Source organism: Camelus ferus, chromosome 5 (assembly GCF_009834535.1).
Source record: "Camelus ferus isolate YT-003-E chromosome 5, BCGSAC_Cfer_1.0, whole genome shotgun sequence".
NCBI lineage: Eukaryota > Metazoa > Chordata > Mammalia > Artiodactyla > Camelidae > Camelus > Camelus ferus.
The window spans coordinates 85,197,378-85,215,279 of record NC_045700.1 but is presented as its reverse complement, the minus strand read 5'-3'; the positions used below and the strand labels follow the sequence as shown (position 1 = coordinate 85,215,279).

General features: G+C 41.4%; 1 protein-coding gene across 3 annotated transcripts; it reads right to left on the bottom strand.

Annotated features, from left to right (window-relative positions):
- Window positions 1-8,361: 8,361 nt before the first annotated feature.
- Window positions 8,362-13,714, bottom strand: LOC116663884 (proline-rich protein 2-like). 3 transcript variants are annotated; one of them, XM_032480832.1, is made up of 3 exons: window positions 13,004-13,714; window positions 11,977-12,068; window positions 8,362-8,511 (listed from the first exon to the last, which is right to left on the bottom strand). In XM_032480832.1, exons 1-2 carry the CDS (start codon window positions 13,687-13,689, stop codon window positions 11,993-11,995), a joined length of 762 nt encoding a protein of 253 aa, XP_032336723.1. In that variant the 5' UTR covers window positions 13,690-13,714; the 3' UTR covers window positions 8,362-8,511; window positions 11,977-11,992. The 3 variants fall into 3 exon arrangements, 2 of the variants coding, with proteins under 2 accessions (XP_032336723.1, XP_032336725.1); XR_004320245.1 differs by lacking the exon at window positions 11,977-12,068 and having other exon boundaries at window positions 12,291-13,714; XM_032480834.1 differs by lacking the exon at window positions 11,977-12,068.
- Window positions 13,715-17,902: the final 4,188 nt, after the last annotated feature.

The window sequence follows — 17,902 nt, the reverse complement described above, 5'->3', positions numbered from 1 at the left end:
ACTGAAAATTAAACGCAGGATGTAGCAACATGGGGAGCATCAGTAACTTTCACAAAAAAGCAGAAAACTTAGAAAGAACATAGAGTTCATCTACCAACCACCTACCCACAGCACCCTTGACAGAGCTTTCACCCACATGTAAACACCCAGATTTGCTTGGAATATCATTATTTAGTTACGTTATTGTATTTAAGAAGTTTAGGGCTTTATTTGATTTGAAAATAATTAGAAGCATCAGTTATTGTAAGCACAGAAGGCAAAGAATATTGAGATAAGTCTTCTAACACTTCTCCTTATGTATTAATTTAGTTAACATTTACTGAGCGGCTTTTGTGTCGCAGGTATTGGTCTAGGACCGGGATGTGGCAGCCAAACAGGGAAGCAAAATGCTCTCGATCATAAAACTTACATGTTGGTGGGAGAAACAGGTACTAAGCTAGTAAACAAATGCATAAACTAGTGTTTTCAGAGCCATGCGTGCAATTAAAAAAAAAGTGAGCGATAGGAATAGTAGGAAGTTACATTAGAATTCGATCAGTGGTTGGGAAAGTTCTCTCCAGACAAACAGCATTTGAGCAAAGACCTAAATATGGAGAGAGGTGAAAAAAAAATCTCGGCAAAAAGCATTTTAGGTGGAGCATGTGACAAATAGAAAGGATCTGAGAGAAGATGTTTGTAGATTCAAGGGACAAGAGGAGACAAATAACTGAAGCTTGGTATGAAATCTGGGAGAGAAGTAAAAGATAAGGTGAAAAGGTAGGCTAAGGGATCTCTGGTTTCAGCCATGATGGAGTAACAGGGATGGGATTTACACCCTGGTCCTAAACTCAGAACTGTGACCCTTGAGAAAAGGGGACAAACCCCAAGGTTTGAAGAGTGCAAGATCAGCGCTTAGGGAGGTAAAATATTGGCTGGAATTTGTGGGTCATTGTCCAGAGAGGAGAGGGCCGTACCAAGAGAGAGCCCCAGACACTGGCAGATGAGTCGAGAGGACTTCGGCTGAGTATTGAGCTGACAATTCAAGAGAGGAAATACTCATGGCCGATTCAAAATGCCTCACAAATGTTTGGCAGGATTATTGAAAAAATTGAAACAAATTGAAAAACTGACATTTGACTTCTAAGAATAAAATAAGCATTTTCCAAAATAAATACAAAATAGACTTTGAGAATCACACTGATAATCAATCAGAATTATCACTTGCAAAACCAAGCTCCAAGTGCAATGCAGAGCAGTGTTGGCAAATTTCTGGGGAAAAATCATTGCCTGAGAGTTCCATACCAAACCGTGGGTCATCTCTGTGGGCAAAAGAAAGACATTTTCAGACCAGCCATGGAAGTTTCTAAAAAGAATTACTTCAAAATTCTCCAGCCAAAGGTAAATGCAATTCTGAATTCAAATTTTAACAACACAAGGAAGGGAACACATAACATCCAATCAATATTTGAGAGCAGTTAAACTCAGGCTCCACCCCCAAACCGAGTGAATCAGAATTTTCAGTTTAGCAAGATTCGCAGGTAAGAAGCTGCACTCTTAATAGAATTCTGATCTCCCTCACAAGCCCCACTGCTGAGGAGTGGGGAAAATTTGAATTTTAGTCCAATTAAGTTTGATTCCAATTTGGTTTAAAACAATAATTTAAACAATCCCTAGGTTTAACTCAGTTCATTGGGGAAGAGGGGGTGAGGGCTAACTGCAGCCTTGTGGTTTCCCATCCCCTCTTTGTCTTTTTCTAACATGGTATCTGGAACTTGGGGTGGGGATAACAGAGTCATGTTATTTGAGGGTAAAAAGAGCCCTCAAATTGGTCCTTGGTTTGACACAGAAGGGAAGGGGGCAGGGCACAACCATTAAAGGAATGACACAGCCATGAGCACCAAGATGGTGGGAGAGTCAACGCCCAGTAGACCTTGAGCTTCAGCACATGCTCACTGTAATATGATGGCTGCTAAATGGTACTCCCACAGGTGCCATGAAGTTTCTGAGGCTGACCATAAAAGGTCAAAAAGTGAGTGATGGCTCAGTTCCTGGGAGTCCCAGCCCCTTCCCCAAATTAGCTGGAATAACCCTCCCACTTGTTAGCATACGGACTTATCAAGCCCATAAAATCTAACACTCCCCGCACCGCGTGGCTGCTCTCCCTTCTGAGTGAGGTGGACTGCGCTCTGTCTATGGAGGGTGTATCTCTCTGAATAAATGTACTTTACTCACTGTGGCTCGCTCCTGACATCTTTCTCGCATGAAGCCAAGACCCACACTTGGCAGGGTGTGTCCCAGGGACTCAGCAGAGACCTGGGACATGGCTCTAGTCTTGCCCCACTTTTTTTTCCTGTTTCAAGTAGTGCGCTTGGGTCTGCTGAGAGGCGGATGGTCCTATCCTTCCCTGGGCTTCCTGCTGGTGCCTGGGTCTGGCCTCTGGAAGTGATGAATTCACAGTCTGTTCTCTCTGGGACCCACTGGGGCCCACTGCCCCTCCCTCTTGCCTCATCAGCCTCCCTGCAATTTTCACTGAGGCTGAGACCCTCACTCACATCCTCCACCCGGGCTTTAGCTCAAGCAATCTGCCCCACGGCCTTTGTCCTGACCTGCTGGCTGTCAACTCAGCACCCTTCACCTCTCAGGATGTGAACGTGGATCCAGGCCACAGATTTAGATTCTCCCGCTGTGTCTACACTGCCGTCCCTTGTTATACCAGGGCTGCCCTGCACCTCAGACTCCTTCCACGGTCCCACGTGGGAATAGAAGCCCCATCATCATCTTAGCACACGTTTCCCTCAACAAGCCAAGGCCCCTAGAGAAACCTGGCCACACGTCTGACCCCCTCCTCCCATGTCACAGTCTCTCCTGGCCTCTTCATCTTGCTTTCCGACCACCTCCTCAGGGCCACGGGGGACTAACTCCTCTTTTACTTCCTCTGTTTAATACCTGCCACCTTTCTGATTCCACATTCTTGGTTAATTCCTACTGACAGACAGAATTATTTTCTGTGAACCTTGGGAAAAATTCTGCTTTGTGCTTCAGGCCTAGCATTTGATATATTAAACAGAATCAAAGGAATTTAGACATTTCTTTGTTTTCAACTGACTTTCAAGCATATTTGCCTATTGTCTTCCTGTAAAATGCCATTTAAATGTCAGAAACTGAAAATTCTTTGTTCATCATTACATCTCTTCTCTACAAATGAAGCTTAATAATTTTCATTTTCCAACATCTCTTGGTGGCAGATGAACAGTTTGGACTTCCATCTGTAGAAAAAGCACAGAATACTTTTAAGCATGGAAATAGTTTTAAAAACATTATCTCTATAATGATACATAAACTTCAAGGCTAAGCTACCTACTTTTTATAAGGTAGTTATGAGCTTTACAGGTTAAATTAAAATTAAAATTTAAAAAAATTAAAATAATTTTAAAAATAGAGTGGCATAATATAAAAAGTAAACAAAAATGTTAGTAAAATGTTTACAGTTCTACTTTTTCTGATGGCCAGTGAAGCAAGATGAGACATTAATAAATAAAAAGATAGGAAAATTAATTCCATTTGGAAACTTAAGAATGCTCTTCTAAATATCTCCTGTCAGGAAAGCAAAATTGAAATGATAAACTCATTAGAACTGAATGACAATGGGAATGTTGGATAACAGGAGTTACAGACTTTGGCCATAGTCATACACTAAAGAAAATTCAAGAGTCAACATTTTTATTATTAAATAAGAGACTAAGCTTTTAATTTAAGGACATTAAAAAAAAATTACCCCACAACAAATCTAAAGAAAGGAAAAGGATATAATAAATATAAAAGTAGAAATTAACGATCAGCAAGCAAGAGAAGAAATAGTGGATAAAACTAAGAGTTTGCCCTTTGGTGGGAGTGAGGGGATTAACGATAGATGCATTTTTAGCGAAACAAACTGGTTCTCAAATTTATCTGAAAGAATAAATGGAGACCACGTGTTAAAGATGACAGGTTGAGCACATACGTTTAACCTCCACTCTCTCCTGAAATCCTATAAAAATGAGAATAAAGGTGTTTTTCTTTGCTGATTTTTGCATAAATTCTCAAGGCCAGAGAGGGCAGGAGGAAGCAATAACGAACGTTAGGATCACAAGGCAGGTGGATAATGGCCGCTGACTTAGCAGTTCCTAGAAAGCTGAATCCTAAACCTGGAGCAGAGAGAAATCAAGAAGCAAGCTGACTTACACGACAGACCTTTCAAAGTTGTAGGAATTGGATGTATCAAGAACATTTGAAAGTGGATGAAGAGGCGAAGCCAAAAACTGGACAGAACGGGTTCCCAATCTGTTTAAGAAGTTAGAATTTCAATATGCCCTCTACCATCTCCACCGAATCTTTTCACTGGCTCTCTCCCACCCCTAGAACTGGACTGGGGTTGTTTGTTTTCCTGGAGAGAGCAATGCAGAATGTACCAGAACAAGGTGAGGGTGAGGATACTTTGCTGAAAACAGGAGCGGTCCATGAAAATTGACACACTGAACATGAAACTTGCAACCTTCTTCCCCGACAGAGCTCTCAGAATGCTGGTGGCCAGACAGACACACCCCAAGCAGAATGGACTGGATTCCTCCAGGAAGGAAGATGTGCAGACTAAAGGGAGAGATACAAAGATACTGATGTCAGGGGTGACCTAAAGAAATAGCAAGACTCTGGCTTGGCATTTGGAGATTCCAATCTGCTTTTTGGTTTCATATTCCAACAGCCAAAGAAGAAATCATTTAATATGAGAAACCAAGACAGACAGGGAAAAGTTACTTGGAAGTCATGGAGAGACCTTCCAGGGAGAAGACAATTTCAAAAGAACTATCAACATCTTCAGGGGGCTAAAAGAGGATATGGTAGAAACAGAGTATGAACAGGATGCTCTAAGACAAAAAGTATTGAGAGAGCAAGGAAGGATTCTTAGAAATTAAAAATATCATGGAACTGACAGGTTCAGTAGAAGGACTGAAAGATGCAGTTGAGGAGATCTGCTGGAAACCAGGGAGAAAATAGGAGAGAAAAGATTATTGTGTTAGGTAGTTAGAAAGGTGGGGGCACCGGGCAAATATAGTGGAGGAGAAGGAAGATGGTCCAGAAGATGGTGGTATGCCCACCTTCTGCATACATGGGCTTTACTTTCTCTAAATGCTTGCCAGCAAGAAACCGGTTAGAACTTGACAGCCAAGACTGCATGGTAGCAAAAAGGACCTAACTGGACATGACCCAGTGCTCATTGTAATATAATTAGCATTAGGGCTTAGGCACCCCCCATGAGTTTTTCTATGTACATCGTGGGTAAGGACATGCGCAAGAGGGGACGAACATGATTAAGCACTCCAGGGGCAAGAGCCTTCAATCAATCAAGAGACCACCTCTAAGCCAGGGTGTAACAGAAGGAAGCAAACAAAGACCACTGCCATCCTCCCTTGGATCAGCCCATTCTTGGAGGTGTACGTTCCTTTTGCTAACAAAACCTTTAGAACCTTCCGCTACACAGCCCTTCCGTCTCCTGTCTGAATTCTTATCATTCAGATAAGACAAGAACTGGAGTCTTTTTCTTTTCCCTCTTTAGGGTAACAGTTGGAGGAATGGTCCAGGAGGTGGGGTATCTCAAATAAGAGGATCTCCAGAGTGGGAGAGCAGACACAAATACCGTCAGGGAAAACGTTCCAAGACACTCTCCTAGGACCAAATGATGCAACTTTTCAGATGGAACAGGCTTAACCAACTGCTCAGCATAGATCCAACCCAAAGTATATCATCATGAAATGAAACTGCAGAATACTAGGAACAAAGAAAAGAGCCCACAAGTTTCCAGAGAGAGGAAAGGAGAAATGTTTCACACAAACATCAGAATGCATTCTGTTTCTTGACAGCAAATTGAAAGCTAGAACACCATAAGGAAGTGCTTTCCAGATTCACAGATGAAACACAATTCTCCAATAACCAGGAGAAAAGCTACTCAATATAAGTAGTTAAAAAAAAAAAGGAAAATTAAAACAGCAATGCCTATTTTCCATTTTTATAATGGAAAAGTTAAAAGTATATTGATACTGTTCAGTGTTGGTAAAGATATAGGAAAACAGCTCAGGGTGTATTTGTTTGAAATAACTAAAATACACCAGATCCACCCTTATCTACCGAAAGCACCAAAGGTCATTCTGGTGTCACCTTGTCTTATTCTGGGCCTGGTATGGGATGGGGGATCTAAAAAACCCAGTGATCATTTAATTCATTCGTTATTCATCCAACAAACTTCATGTGTTTGATACTTTTATTATATTAGAAGCGGCATAATATAAAAAATAAGCAAACATTTTTGGAAGGAGTATGCACAGGCTTGTGATGATGAATGAGAGTCAATCTCACCCTCAAGGAGGTCTTGAGGTTCCTGCGAGTCTGGGCTTCACTCACCCAATCTGTAAAATGAAGGCATTGGACTTGGATGACTCAGTTTTGAAAGTGTCTTACGGCCCTATAACGTTATATTTTTCAACAGCTTAAGTATGTTTATAGACGCTATATACCCATCGAACTTTTGCATCACTACAGCATAAAGAAACCACGTTTATATTAGTCTTGCTCATAGTCAGTCGGGCTCTGTGGGGTACAGTGGAGTCCAAGTGATTCACAGCATCTCACTTCTCTACTTTTCCAGTAGAAAGTTGGCCTCGCTCAGCCCTCTGTGATTAGATGTTCTATGAAAAGGTAAGGTTACATACAAATTCTGACATCCATTGTTTGAGGGAAAAAGACAGTTTTCTTCCCCCCAAGGAATTCCCCTAAAGTCCATATGATACTGATCTCCTCAAAATAATGGAGCATGTCCAATTGAAATCCCAGACTCAAGGCAATTTCAGCATTTGATTATCTATTCTAAGTCCAGTAGAAATATACCAAGGAAAAAAAATAGCAAGCTTTTTTTTAAAACAAGTTCAGATGTATTCCTTGTTGGCACACTTTCAAAAGGTATTCTAACAGGAAACGAAAATATTTCTAAAAATTGGTTAATGGAGGAAGAAAACCACCTAGGTATTTTAATAAATGACAAAGCTGTGCTGTAAATGAAAATTTATTTAGGATAATTTCAAGGAGCATGTAAAATAAAATTTAAAAATGCAAACATTATATTTTAAATAATCCTCAAATTGGCAAGACTGAAGATTTTGAAATTTACATTTTATATGTTCACAATTTTGGTTATAGAATAACCACATCTTTCATAAGTACAGAAACAGGAAAGAGGTTGCCTTATTTGGGAAAAATTGTTATTCCTTATGGGAGAGTTTCTCAAAGTGTCATCTATTAGCTGCCTCTCTCAGAACCTCCTGTGACGCTGGCTAAAAAAGGCCCTGCTGTTGGAACTTCCCCCTATGTGACCGAATCAGAACCTCTGATGGGCAGGCCTGGGAATTTTCAAATTTATCAATATCCACAAAGTTTTCTACATACACTACAACTTGAAAATCTGGTCTTAGAAAGCTATTAAAGTTTGTATGTAACTGTCATAGGTAGCTGGCATTTGTGCATGTTAGAATTTGTAAGTACATGTAATTTTTTTAAATGAAGAAACTTTGAGTCATGGTCCTGTATAGAAATTTGTGGATTTTATTTTACATCTAATAATTCCTCCTTGGCAATTATTTCAAGCCATCAAAAATGTGTGTATATGTATGTGTACATGTACTTATGTGTGTATATTTAAGTATACACACACACACACATTAACTATTCATCAAGTTTCTTCTGCTGCCATGAAGTTGTCAGAAGCTTGAGTGGCTACGAGTCAGCCTGTCTAATAGAGAACAGGCATATCAAGGCAAGAGAGTGTGAGGGAAGGACAGGAACCAAGACCCGCATCCTGGCCGCTGTAGAAGACTGAACTGGAGATTTGCCTCGGGGATGCCACACTCTATTTTTTTCACATTCATGTGAAACATGGCAAAGCCCTTCACAAGAGAGAAGCAGGCAGATTTTCTTGAATGCCAGAAATATGGTGGTTGAAACAGAGGGAACAATGGGGGGACTGGTAGGCTGAAAATAAGAAGCCACTGAAGTTTCATTTTTTTACATTGAAGTATAATCAGTTTACAATGTGTCAATTTCTGGAGTACAGCATAATGCTTCAGTCATACATATACGTACATATGTTCTTTTTCATTACAGGTTACTACAAGATATTGAATATAGTTCCCTGCGCTATACAGTAGAAACTTGTTTATCTATTTTGTATATAGTCGTATCCACAAATCTCAAACTCCCAATTTATCCTTTCCCATCCCCTTTCCCCTCAGTAACCATAAGTGTGTTTTCTATGTCTGTGAGTCTGTTTCTGTTATGTAGATAAGTTCATTTGTGTCATTTTTCTTTTTTTAGATTCCACATATGAGTCATATCATATGGTATTTTTCTTTCTTCTTTCTAGTTTACTTCACTTAGAATGATGATCTCTAGGTCCATCCATGTTGCTGCAAAGAAGCCACTGAAGTTGCAGAGTGAAATGTCAGACTCATCCTGGGAGAAAAATCGGATTAGTAAGTTTACATTAATTAAGGAAAAAAAAAAAACACACCCTTTAACAACTGCAATTAAAATTAATCAAAATATCCTTTGCAGAAGTGATATTTGGATTTTTCCAAAGCACGTGGTTCTAGGTAATCACAGCTCTTTCCACTCTTACATGATTGACTCCTCTCCTCTCTACTTATGCTCTCCAGGTAAAACTATAGCATATCAGGACTAGTTTCTGATTTTAAACTCTTAAACTTCAAGTTGCCTGCATAAAAAAATGTAAAAATTTAAATTTGTGTAACTTTGAATGCTTTAAAGTAGCGAATTTCTCTGTACGATGTCTCAATACATAGCATAAATGGGTTTTTTGCTTAAAGCAGAGAAATAATACATGAATTTCCTTGAAGATTAATATTTTTCTCCATTGACTCTTGTCAACAAATGTTTAATTTTAATTGACCAAAATCACTCCCTATAGCATTGTTGAGTTTTTGCTACATTTTTGGAAAATAAGAGTGAATTATGGAAAGAGCATTTGTTGTTAATTTACCAACCACGTGTTAGTGTGACCTCAAGACAGACAGAGGTTTAAGCTCTCCGTTAAGCCTTGTGGATGGAAGGTTGGGCCAAACTGATGGGTCCAATCTGGCTCCCACACTGGGCCTCACCTGTGTGTCTGTTTTGTCAACTCTGAGTTCAGCCTTTGGTGGAGACTGTACGCTTCAGTTCTACCAGACGTGGCATCATGACCTATTGTCAGATACAGGGTCACTTGACGCATTACGTAACCCATCTGGAATTTGAATCTGCAACTCCAGGAATAAGATCTATTCCAAATCCAAAAACTGTAATAAATAGGCACTTGCTGAATCCACCAGAGGTCAGCACACCAAGCATCATCGCTCTAATATCAGTATGAGTTGAACCAAGAAAAAAATGATAAAGATTAGAAAAGCCAAATAACTCTTGAAATATGCATATACTCATAATTATTTTCCTGTCCCTTTCAGATAAGTTGCCATACTTGCTTGCTTTGTATTGTATTGATCCTCCCCTCAGAGGACCAAGAACTCAATAGCCAATAATTCTGATTTATGGTCAAGATGACTGTGTAGGTTATCCTTTCAAATCGTCCCCCTTGCTCCAAACCCACAGCACTGACAGATAGGTCATAAAAAGGGAAAACAATTAAAACAGACTCTGGATCCAAAACAAAATTTATGATCAGAAGTGCATCAGAAATGCAAAGCTATGAAGAGAGCCAATGCCACGCAAAGACTGTCATTAAAATAATTATCAAAGAATATACTTCACTGAAAGAAAAACCAGCCTAGAGGAAAGATATGGAATAATTAAAAAAAAAAAAAAAACAGGGGTAGCACAGACATTGGTAAAGTGTAAGCAAATGTTTAAAAACTATTAACTTCAAAAAAAAAAAAACAACTTTGTTTTGTTTCAGAAGTACAAAACTAAAACTCCACATAACAATAAATTGAAGAGGTAATGTCAATGGGCAGATAAAATGTGCTAAAGGCTTTTTTGCTATCGTTCAGGACAAAAATAAAATTACTGAGCATTTTCAATTATTTAGAAAAATGTATGATCTAATATGCCTGTTTAAAATCTAAAGGCAAACAGTCCAAAAATAAAAACACTATCAACAGGTTCCTAACCATAAAGGAGGGAAATATAGAAATTTACAGTTCAATAGAATTCAGGAAAGGGGGAAGAAAAGAAACAAAGACAAATGATGGTAAACAGAAAAATCAAACTAAGAGAGTAGAAATAATTTTTATATTGATCAATAATACAAAAAATGAAAATGGAGCAAACTCATTAAAAAAAGAGGAGATTATATGATTAAATTAAATTTTAAAAACTAGGTACAGTATTCTTATAAGAGATACACATAAAATGAAACCACTCAGATAAGCGGAAACTAAAGGGATAAAAAATTTGCCCTATACAAATAATAAAAAGAATAACCCTAAGAACAGCAATATCAATTTCAGATAAAATACAGTTTATGGCAAAAACATTATATGGATAAAGAAAGAAAGAACTTAGTAATAAGAGGACTACATAGTTCTCAGGAACTTGTATGCACCAAAAAAAAAAAAAAAAAAAAAGCCTTAAAATCTAGAAGGCAAAAATTAACCTACATAAAGAAAACAGACAAACCTATAATCATACTGGGAGATTTTTAACACATCTCTATGAGATACTGATTGGTTACATAATTTTAAAAAGTGCAAGGATATGGAAATAAAAATGAAATTTACAAGTTTGATGTAATGGATAATTTTCAAAAATATCTTGAAAAACTGACCAACACAGTAATAAAGTCTAAACAAATTTAAAAATATACAGGACATGGATCACATTCATTCTCTGGCTATACTGTAATTAGATGAGAACTCAAGAATAAAAAATAGCAAAATAAATAAATAATAAAAGTACTAAGGAAATAATAAATAATAAACACACTTTTGGAAATTCTTCAATGCATTCCTGAATAATTTGTGAATAAATTTAAAGAGAGATCACCAATGGAAACTGCAGCATATTTAAGACTAGGATGATAATAAATTTGTTACATTCCAAAATTTGTGAAATGCAGCAAAAATAATTAGAATCACATTTTGTAGACTTAAATTAACATTTTGAAAAAATTTTGAAAACAAATGAATAAAGCATTTAAAAAACTATCAATAGAACAAAGTAAATATAATGAGAGTAGAAGGAAGAAATTTTAACGAATAGGAGCAGAAAGTAAAGTATAAAAAGAAACTGACTATCAACAAAGTCAAAAGCTAGTTTTTTTGGCTAAAATAAGAAAATAGAAAACAATTAGAGTAAAAGCAAATACACACAAACAATATTGGGAATAAAAAAGAAACAGCTGTAGAACTAGTGGAAAAACTTTTAATTACATGAACATTATAAACTTTGATAAACCAAAAAAATACAAACTTTGATAAAATAATTATTTTTCTAAAAATATATATGATTTTCAGAAACTGGCCATGAAGACAAAGACGTTCTGAATAAACCAACAGCCATGACAGAAATTAAATTTGTAATCAAAGTGTTCTCTTGGCATTGTCCTCCACACCCCTTCAAACACCACCAGGCCAGCTGATTTTACCCAGGAAGGAGGGGTGGTCTTACCAAACTTTCAAGGAGCATTTATTCTATCTTAAACGATTTCTAACAAAGAGAAGGAAATTATCCAGCTAATTTTATGAGGCTAATATAACCTTGGCACTAAGGCAGGACAAGAACAGAGCAAGAAAAGAAAGGCACAGGCAAATTACACGTGTGATTTAAATGCAAAAATCCTATTTAAAATATCAGCAAATTGAATCCAGAATTAGATATATCTTAGAGGCCAAAGTGGAAACTTAAGATGCCTTTTTTGACCTGGCCTCAGAAGTCACACCCCCGTTTTCTCCTGGTCATGCTCACCTGCCCTGATTCTGCCCTACACCATGGGCATTATAGCAGGAGGCAAGGGCTGCTGGGGGCCCCCTCGGGGCTGGCTACCACAACCAAGTGCCCTGTTGGAAATTAAAGAACTGCATTGCCGTATTAGTTTCTCTAAGAAGTAAACTGTAAAGTGCTGATTTTTTTTTTTTTTAGCCCAGGATTTGTTTAAGCAAATTGACATGGTATGCTCTTATCCACCTGTAAGACCTGCAGATTCCTACACGGGGCACTTCAGAAAATTCTTTCAGCTGTTTAGTTGAAGGGAGTCTTAAACAACCCAGAAATCGTACAACCTTTTGCAAAATATCTTCCTTTTGAACTTTCGAGTGTTTGGTATGCAATAGAACATCTGATTCGTTTCTTGAGGCTCAGCAGTGACAGCCCGATCTTAAGGGGTCCGGCTTCCCTTTCTGTTCAGGTGTTGGTGGCTCATCTCTTTAAAGTCAAGGTTGGATAAGGTTCTCTAGCCTCCAAGTCTAAGCACAGGTCTGGAGGGAGCGCTGGGGGAAGACCTCCCGGGGGCTTCTGGGACTCGGTGGAAGGTAAAGTCAGAAACTCCGAAGTCCCTTTCAACTCCTAAGATTCCATGTTCCAACTTCGGTTAAAGACTTTGGCTTCTCCCTTCCCACTCCCGGCCTCCTGCACAATCTTCAAAATCTATCAGCACTTTGAAAGACACGCTGGGCGGTCCTTCCTTTACCGCATGATGTCACTCTAAGAAAATCAGTAACCCCCACTGAGCCAGGCCGCCGGTTTTACATGTGGAAGAGTCCCAAGACTTATCCTCATGAAACAGGTTGTTTTAAAGCAGAGGAAGGTCACAGCCAAAGTGGCATGAGAAGGGGAAGGGGGGGTGCTGTGTGCGGGTTAGTCAGAAAATAATCATCACTAAAAGGGGAAAGGCGGGCCAAGACTAAGCTCCGTCTAGAGGGAGTAAGGGTTTCATCCTCCCGGCTCGCGCCGCCAGGAAGCCTTCCGGAATAGTGCAGCCTCCCCGCAGCCCCACCTGGGCCCGGATGGAACAAGTCCCCGCCGGCCTCCGCGCGGTGTGGCCTGGCTCTCGGTTTCGCTTTGAGCAAGGGCGCAGGACGAGGAGGCCTGGTGCCCGCGGCCGGGCTTGGGGTCCCGAGAGCCACAGCCGATGACCGCAGGCACCTGGGCGCGGCGGGCGGCACCAGTTCCAGTCCTGAGGGGACCGCGCGAAAGCTCCGGGAGGACCCAGGAAAGCGCAGAGCGACGGCGGGGGCTACCCCAGCGCATCCGGCCCAGGGGCGCATCCCGCCAGCCCTTCTGTCCCCGGGGTTCAGGGGCGGCTTCCACGTGGCCCGCGCGGGCGGGGCGGGGCGGGGCCTTGGAGGGGCGGGGCCTGTGCCCGGCGGGAAGCCGAAGTCCTTGTTCGTCTGCAGTGAGACTCGCCCGGGCACCGATGGGACACCAATCCCGGACTCGGCCCGCGGGAGAGGCGGGCTGAAGTGCGGTTGGCGGATCCTGGCCTGACTTCGCCTTGGACCGCGTCCTGCGAGACGCCCGGGGCCTCAGTTCCTTTCTCCTTCCTCTCTGTGGTTGGCTGTGGGTCTGGAGTCTCTGGCTTTGTCTCATCACCCAGTTAGTATGGTTCCTGAATCCTGGCTTAGTGCCCTTTCTTTGGCTTTCCATTTTGAATCCTCCATATCCCCCGAACTCAGCCCCCATCCCCACCCGCAACCCATCTTTAACAGCACGGAGTGGTCGCGTTGTGCCTGACACAGACCCAAAGTCCCGCTCAGGAACCCCCCTCCGCCCTCCCACGTCCATCATGAACAGATCCAGAAGCAGGGTTAGGTCAGATCCTCAAGTGGGTTCTCATACTAGGCCCATCCATCTCCTTTGGATGGAGGTTTGTGGAAATCCACCATCTCTACTATTTCCCCTTGTGCTTTTGACTGTTTTCTCCTGGATACTGAAAAGCTGTTTCCTTATTTCTTCCCTTTGTATTAAATGGCGAGTGGTGATACCAGCATTATTGTTAGAGGAAAAGCTAAAGGGCCTCGAGGGTGGATGGCTGGGATGGAGACGGCGAGGATATGAATGGAAGGCCAGCGCGCAGGTGCACTACCTGGGCTGAACAGAACACGCGACCTCGAGTAACCGCAATGTCCAGGATCCTGAGGCTCCGCTTCCCTTTCTAACTGGTTGATCAGGTTTTGCTAAATAAACAACACCTTGTTACCGATTCCTTATACAATGCTGAACCAATGGAAAGAAAAATTCAAAAAGTGACTTTGCCATCTGCTTGCCAAATTCATACCTTAGAGAATAAAGGCTCAGGTTAGAGGGGTTACTGTCCCCAGATACCCTCAGTAACCTTGTGTGGGGGGATAGGAGGTAAACTGTGGGAGGGAGAAACAGCTTATCCGTTTGAATCTCCACACTAATCAACAAGATTCGAATGAGTGGGTTAAGTAGCTACGAGAAATCAATAGAGCAGGCCCCAGACAAGCAAGCAAAATGCACAAGGGTCATTATGTCACAGCTGTAAGCTGGAGAGGATTGGGCAAAAGAAAAAGAAGGGGGAAAAACCCCAGAGCATCTAGAGTTGAACCTATTCAACCATAAAAAACGACAACATAACGCCATTTGCAGCAACATGGATGTCCCTGGAGAATGTCATTCTGAGTGAAGTAAGCCAGAAAGAAAAAGAAAAGTACCATACGAGATCGCTCATATGTGGAATCTAAAAAAAAAAAAAAAAACATAAATACAAAACAGAAACAGACTCATAGACATAGAACCCAAACTTCTGGTTGCCAAGGGGGAGGGGGTGGGAAGGGACAGACTGGGAGTTCAAAATTTAGATACTGACAAGCATATGCAGAATAGATAAACAAAATTATACTGTATAGCACAGGGAAATATACACAAGATCTTATGGTAGCTCATGGCGAAAGAAAATGTGACAATGAATATATGCATGTTCATGTATAGCTGAAAAATTGTGCTCTACACTGGAATTTGACACAACATTGTAAAATGACTATAACTCAATAAAAAATGTTAAAAAAAAAAAAAGAGTTGAACCAAAGAGTGAGGAAAGGCGATTGTGGGTAAACCCAGTTCAAGAATGATCACTTTAATGAATTGGAAAATTGCTTGCAAGCCAAAGACAGGAAATGTTTGGGGCTTTAATAATGTAGTGTACAAAACATTTTCTAGACTGAGGGTATTTTAATCCCATCTCTCTCTTCTTTGCAATATAACCTTATATAGGGGAACATGGCAGGGTCAAGAAAAATCAATCTGAATCCCCACTCTGGCCTTTCCACGCTGCATTACCCCCGGGGGGGGGTCCAGGGAATGGGGGGGGGGGCGGGCAGTTACTGACCTCTCAGAGCCCCTGTTTGTTCATCTGCTAAATAAGATTGTGTGAGAATTAGGTGAGTGCCTCTGTACACCTAATAACTGCTATTAACAAATATAATTGTCATTACTAAAATTACTATTCATTATAATAAACTATTTTTGAAGAAATCATCCCGTGGCTTTAATAGACACTCAGGACATATTTTTGAAGAATAAACGAATGCCCCTGATTCATAAGTAATACTGTCTATGTCTGTGTTTATTCACAGACTTCCTGTTTTATCCTGAAGGCAATATTACACAAACTAAACTATTGGCATTGACTTAGTTTTGATTTGTTCTGTTTAAGAACAATAGAAAAATGTACAGACTGTGGTATAAAGAATGCTGGTACAACTCTTTAATCAAACTCATGATCGATTAAACAAAACGAAAGGATGAGAAAGGGGGACCGTAGGACTGCATGGAGTCACAGCTTGTCAGCCCAAACCCATATTAATTTTGGGTGTTTCCCAAGTTGTCTCCGTCATTCTCAAGGTCAATATCTAGCTTTCCCAGGGTGCAAAGTCACTTTGGAATGTCAGTGGAAGACGTTCTTTCTGCCGCTGGAATCCTTACATCCCAGGGGCTGTGGGCGAGAGGGAAGAATAATTAAACAATAAGTAAATATTACCATCATTTTGCTGGCAGGGGCCCTACAGTAGGATTTACATTACAAAGGCAGAATTTACATTATAAAGAAGTCTCTTAGGGTATTTTATCACTAATAGGCAGAGACTGGTAAAGACTTGCCTTGAGTTAATAACTAAAGGGTCTTTATAAAGCATCCCAATTTCCCGTAGAACTAAGTGAACAGTGATATAATAAATGCTTTTTGGAGTAAATCTCCAAGGGTTTGTTAGATGGGAGGGCGTGGCAGTGGGGGTGGGTGCAGCCGGTTGGGGTGTAAGAACAAAAGCCTTTTACACGAGGTGTGACAATGGAGAAGGCTGCACTGTGTTTGAGTCTCTCTATCTGGTGATGGTCACTCCAAGTGCTGGCGCAGAGGTGGGAGAAAGGAGAATTTGCTCTGGGGATAGGAATTCGCTCACAAATGAAAAGGGAGCAGCAGGGGCAAGGAATGAGCTGCTGCGACTAAAGCTTACAGCCCCGGACAGGAACTTCAGCGTGATGCCAGAGTACTTGGGAAAAAGAAGAGCAAAGCTCAAAAAGAAATCGGTGTGTCTTCGGTGGCAGCTCCAGAATTTCCAGTGTAGGAGGTGAACTGGGGCAGCCGCCTCCTTCAGGACACTTGGGAGTGTTTGCAAGCTCTCTGCTGGGCAAACCCTGATTTTACTTAGATTGCGTGTTTATTCCGACTGGGTCGCCCGAGATTAAAAAGATAGGAGTGCCTGAAGCTCTACCCCTCCCAACCATCACCTGCAATATTTAGATTGTTTTGATTGCAAAAAAAAAAAAAGAGGTAATTACAAAAAATGAGGTTTTATTATAAAGATATTAAGGAAATTAGAGCCCTAGTCACCGCCCGCTGAGACTCAGCAGCCCTCATGGAGACATCAAAGGATCGTGGTTGGGGCAGAGCATGGAAGGACCCAGGACCTTGGCTCCTGCACGAATCCTCTGTTATCTCCCCCTGATGACTTGGGGTTTTTGTGCTCTCTCCCCATCACTGCTGCTCCAAGGTGATCTGACTTTCCTCCAGAGTCTCTTTGACATCGACTGTCTGTCTCTTTGTTGCCCAGGCTCTCCTCCCTGGAAACAACACCCAGCTGGTCCAGCTGAGTCTCCATGAGGCCACGAGGGGCGCTTTGCCCCTCAAAGGTTGCAGTGTGTTGGAGGTACCTCGGTAGAAGGGGCTGGGGCCTCCCCAAGAAATCCACTGCCCTCCACTCAGAGAGTGTGCTCAGATCAGGAGCATGAGGGCTGGAGGACGGCCCAGGTTACTTTTGTCTCAGCACAAACTGAACATGTGGCCCTTTTAAAGAACAATCTCTCTTTACACCATTGCTGGTGAATCTTCAGGCTCTTTTGGAAAATGACAAAAGACAAGGCAAGGACAGTCTGCTTTGATGGGGAGTTCCTACCTGCGGGAAAAGGTACAGCACAGAGCACTTTCCCTGCTCTTAGCATCACACGTGTTCCCTCCACCTCACCAGTGTGGTGAGGTAAGCACTCCAGATATAACTGGCCACACTTTACAGATGAATCAGCTATTTCTATGGAACAAACCACCCCAAAACTAAGTGGACTTAATTACTGTTTTATTTGTTCAGGTTTGGGGCTGGTCAGAGATTCAGTAGGGCTCAGCAGATCAGCACTTCTCTGCTCTATGATGTTAGGGCCCTCAACTGGGCTGGCTGGTATGGCTGAGACTGGCTGGGACTGGTAGGGACTGGCTGGGAATCTGTTTATTTATGATATTGGGGCCACTAAGCTGGGGCTGGAAAAGCCAGTGGACTCAGTCACATGACTGGGGTCCTGGTGTTGGCTCTTGGCTGGGGCGCTTGGGTTTCCCTCTGAGCGGTGGCCCTGTGTCTTCCTCCATGTCCCTCATCCTTCCGTAGTC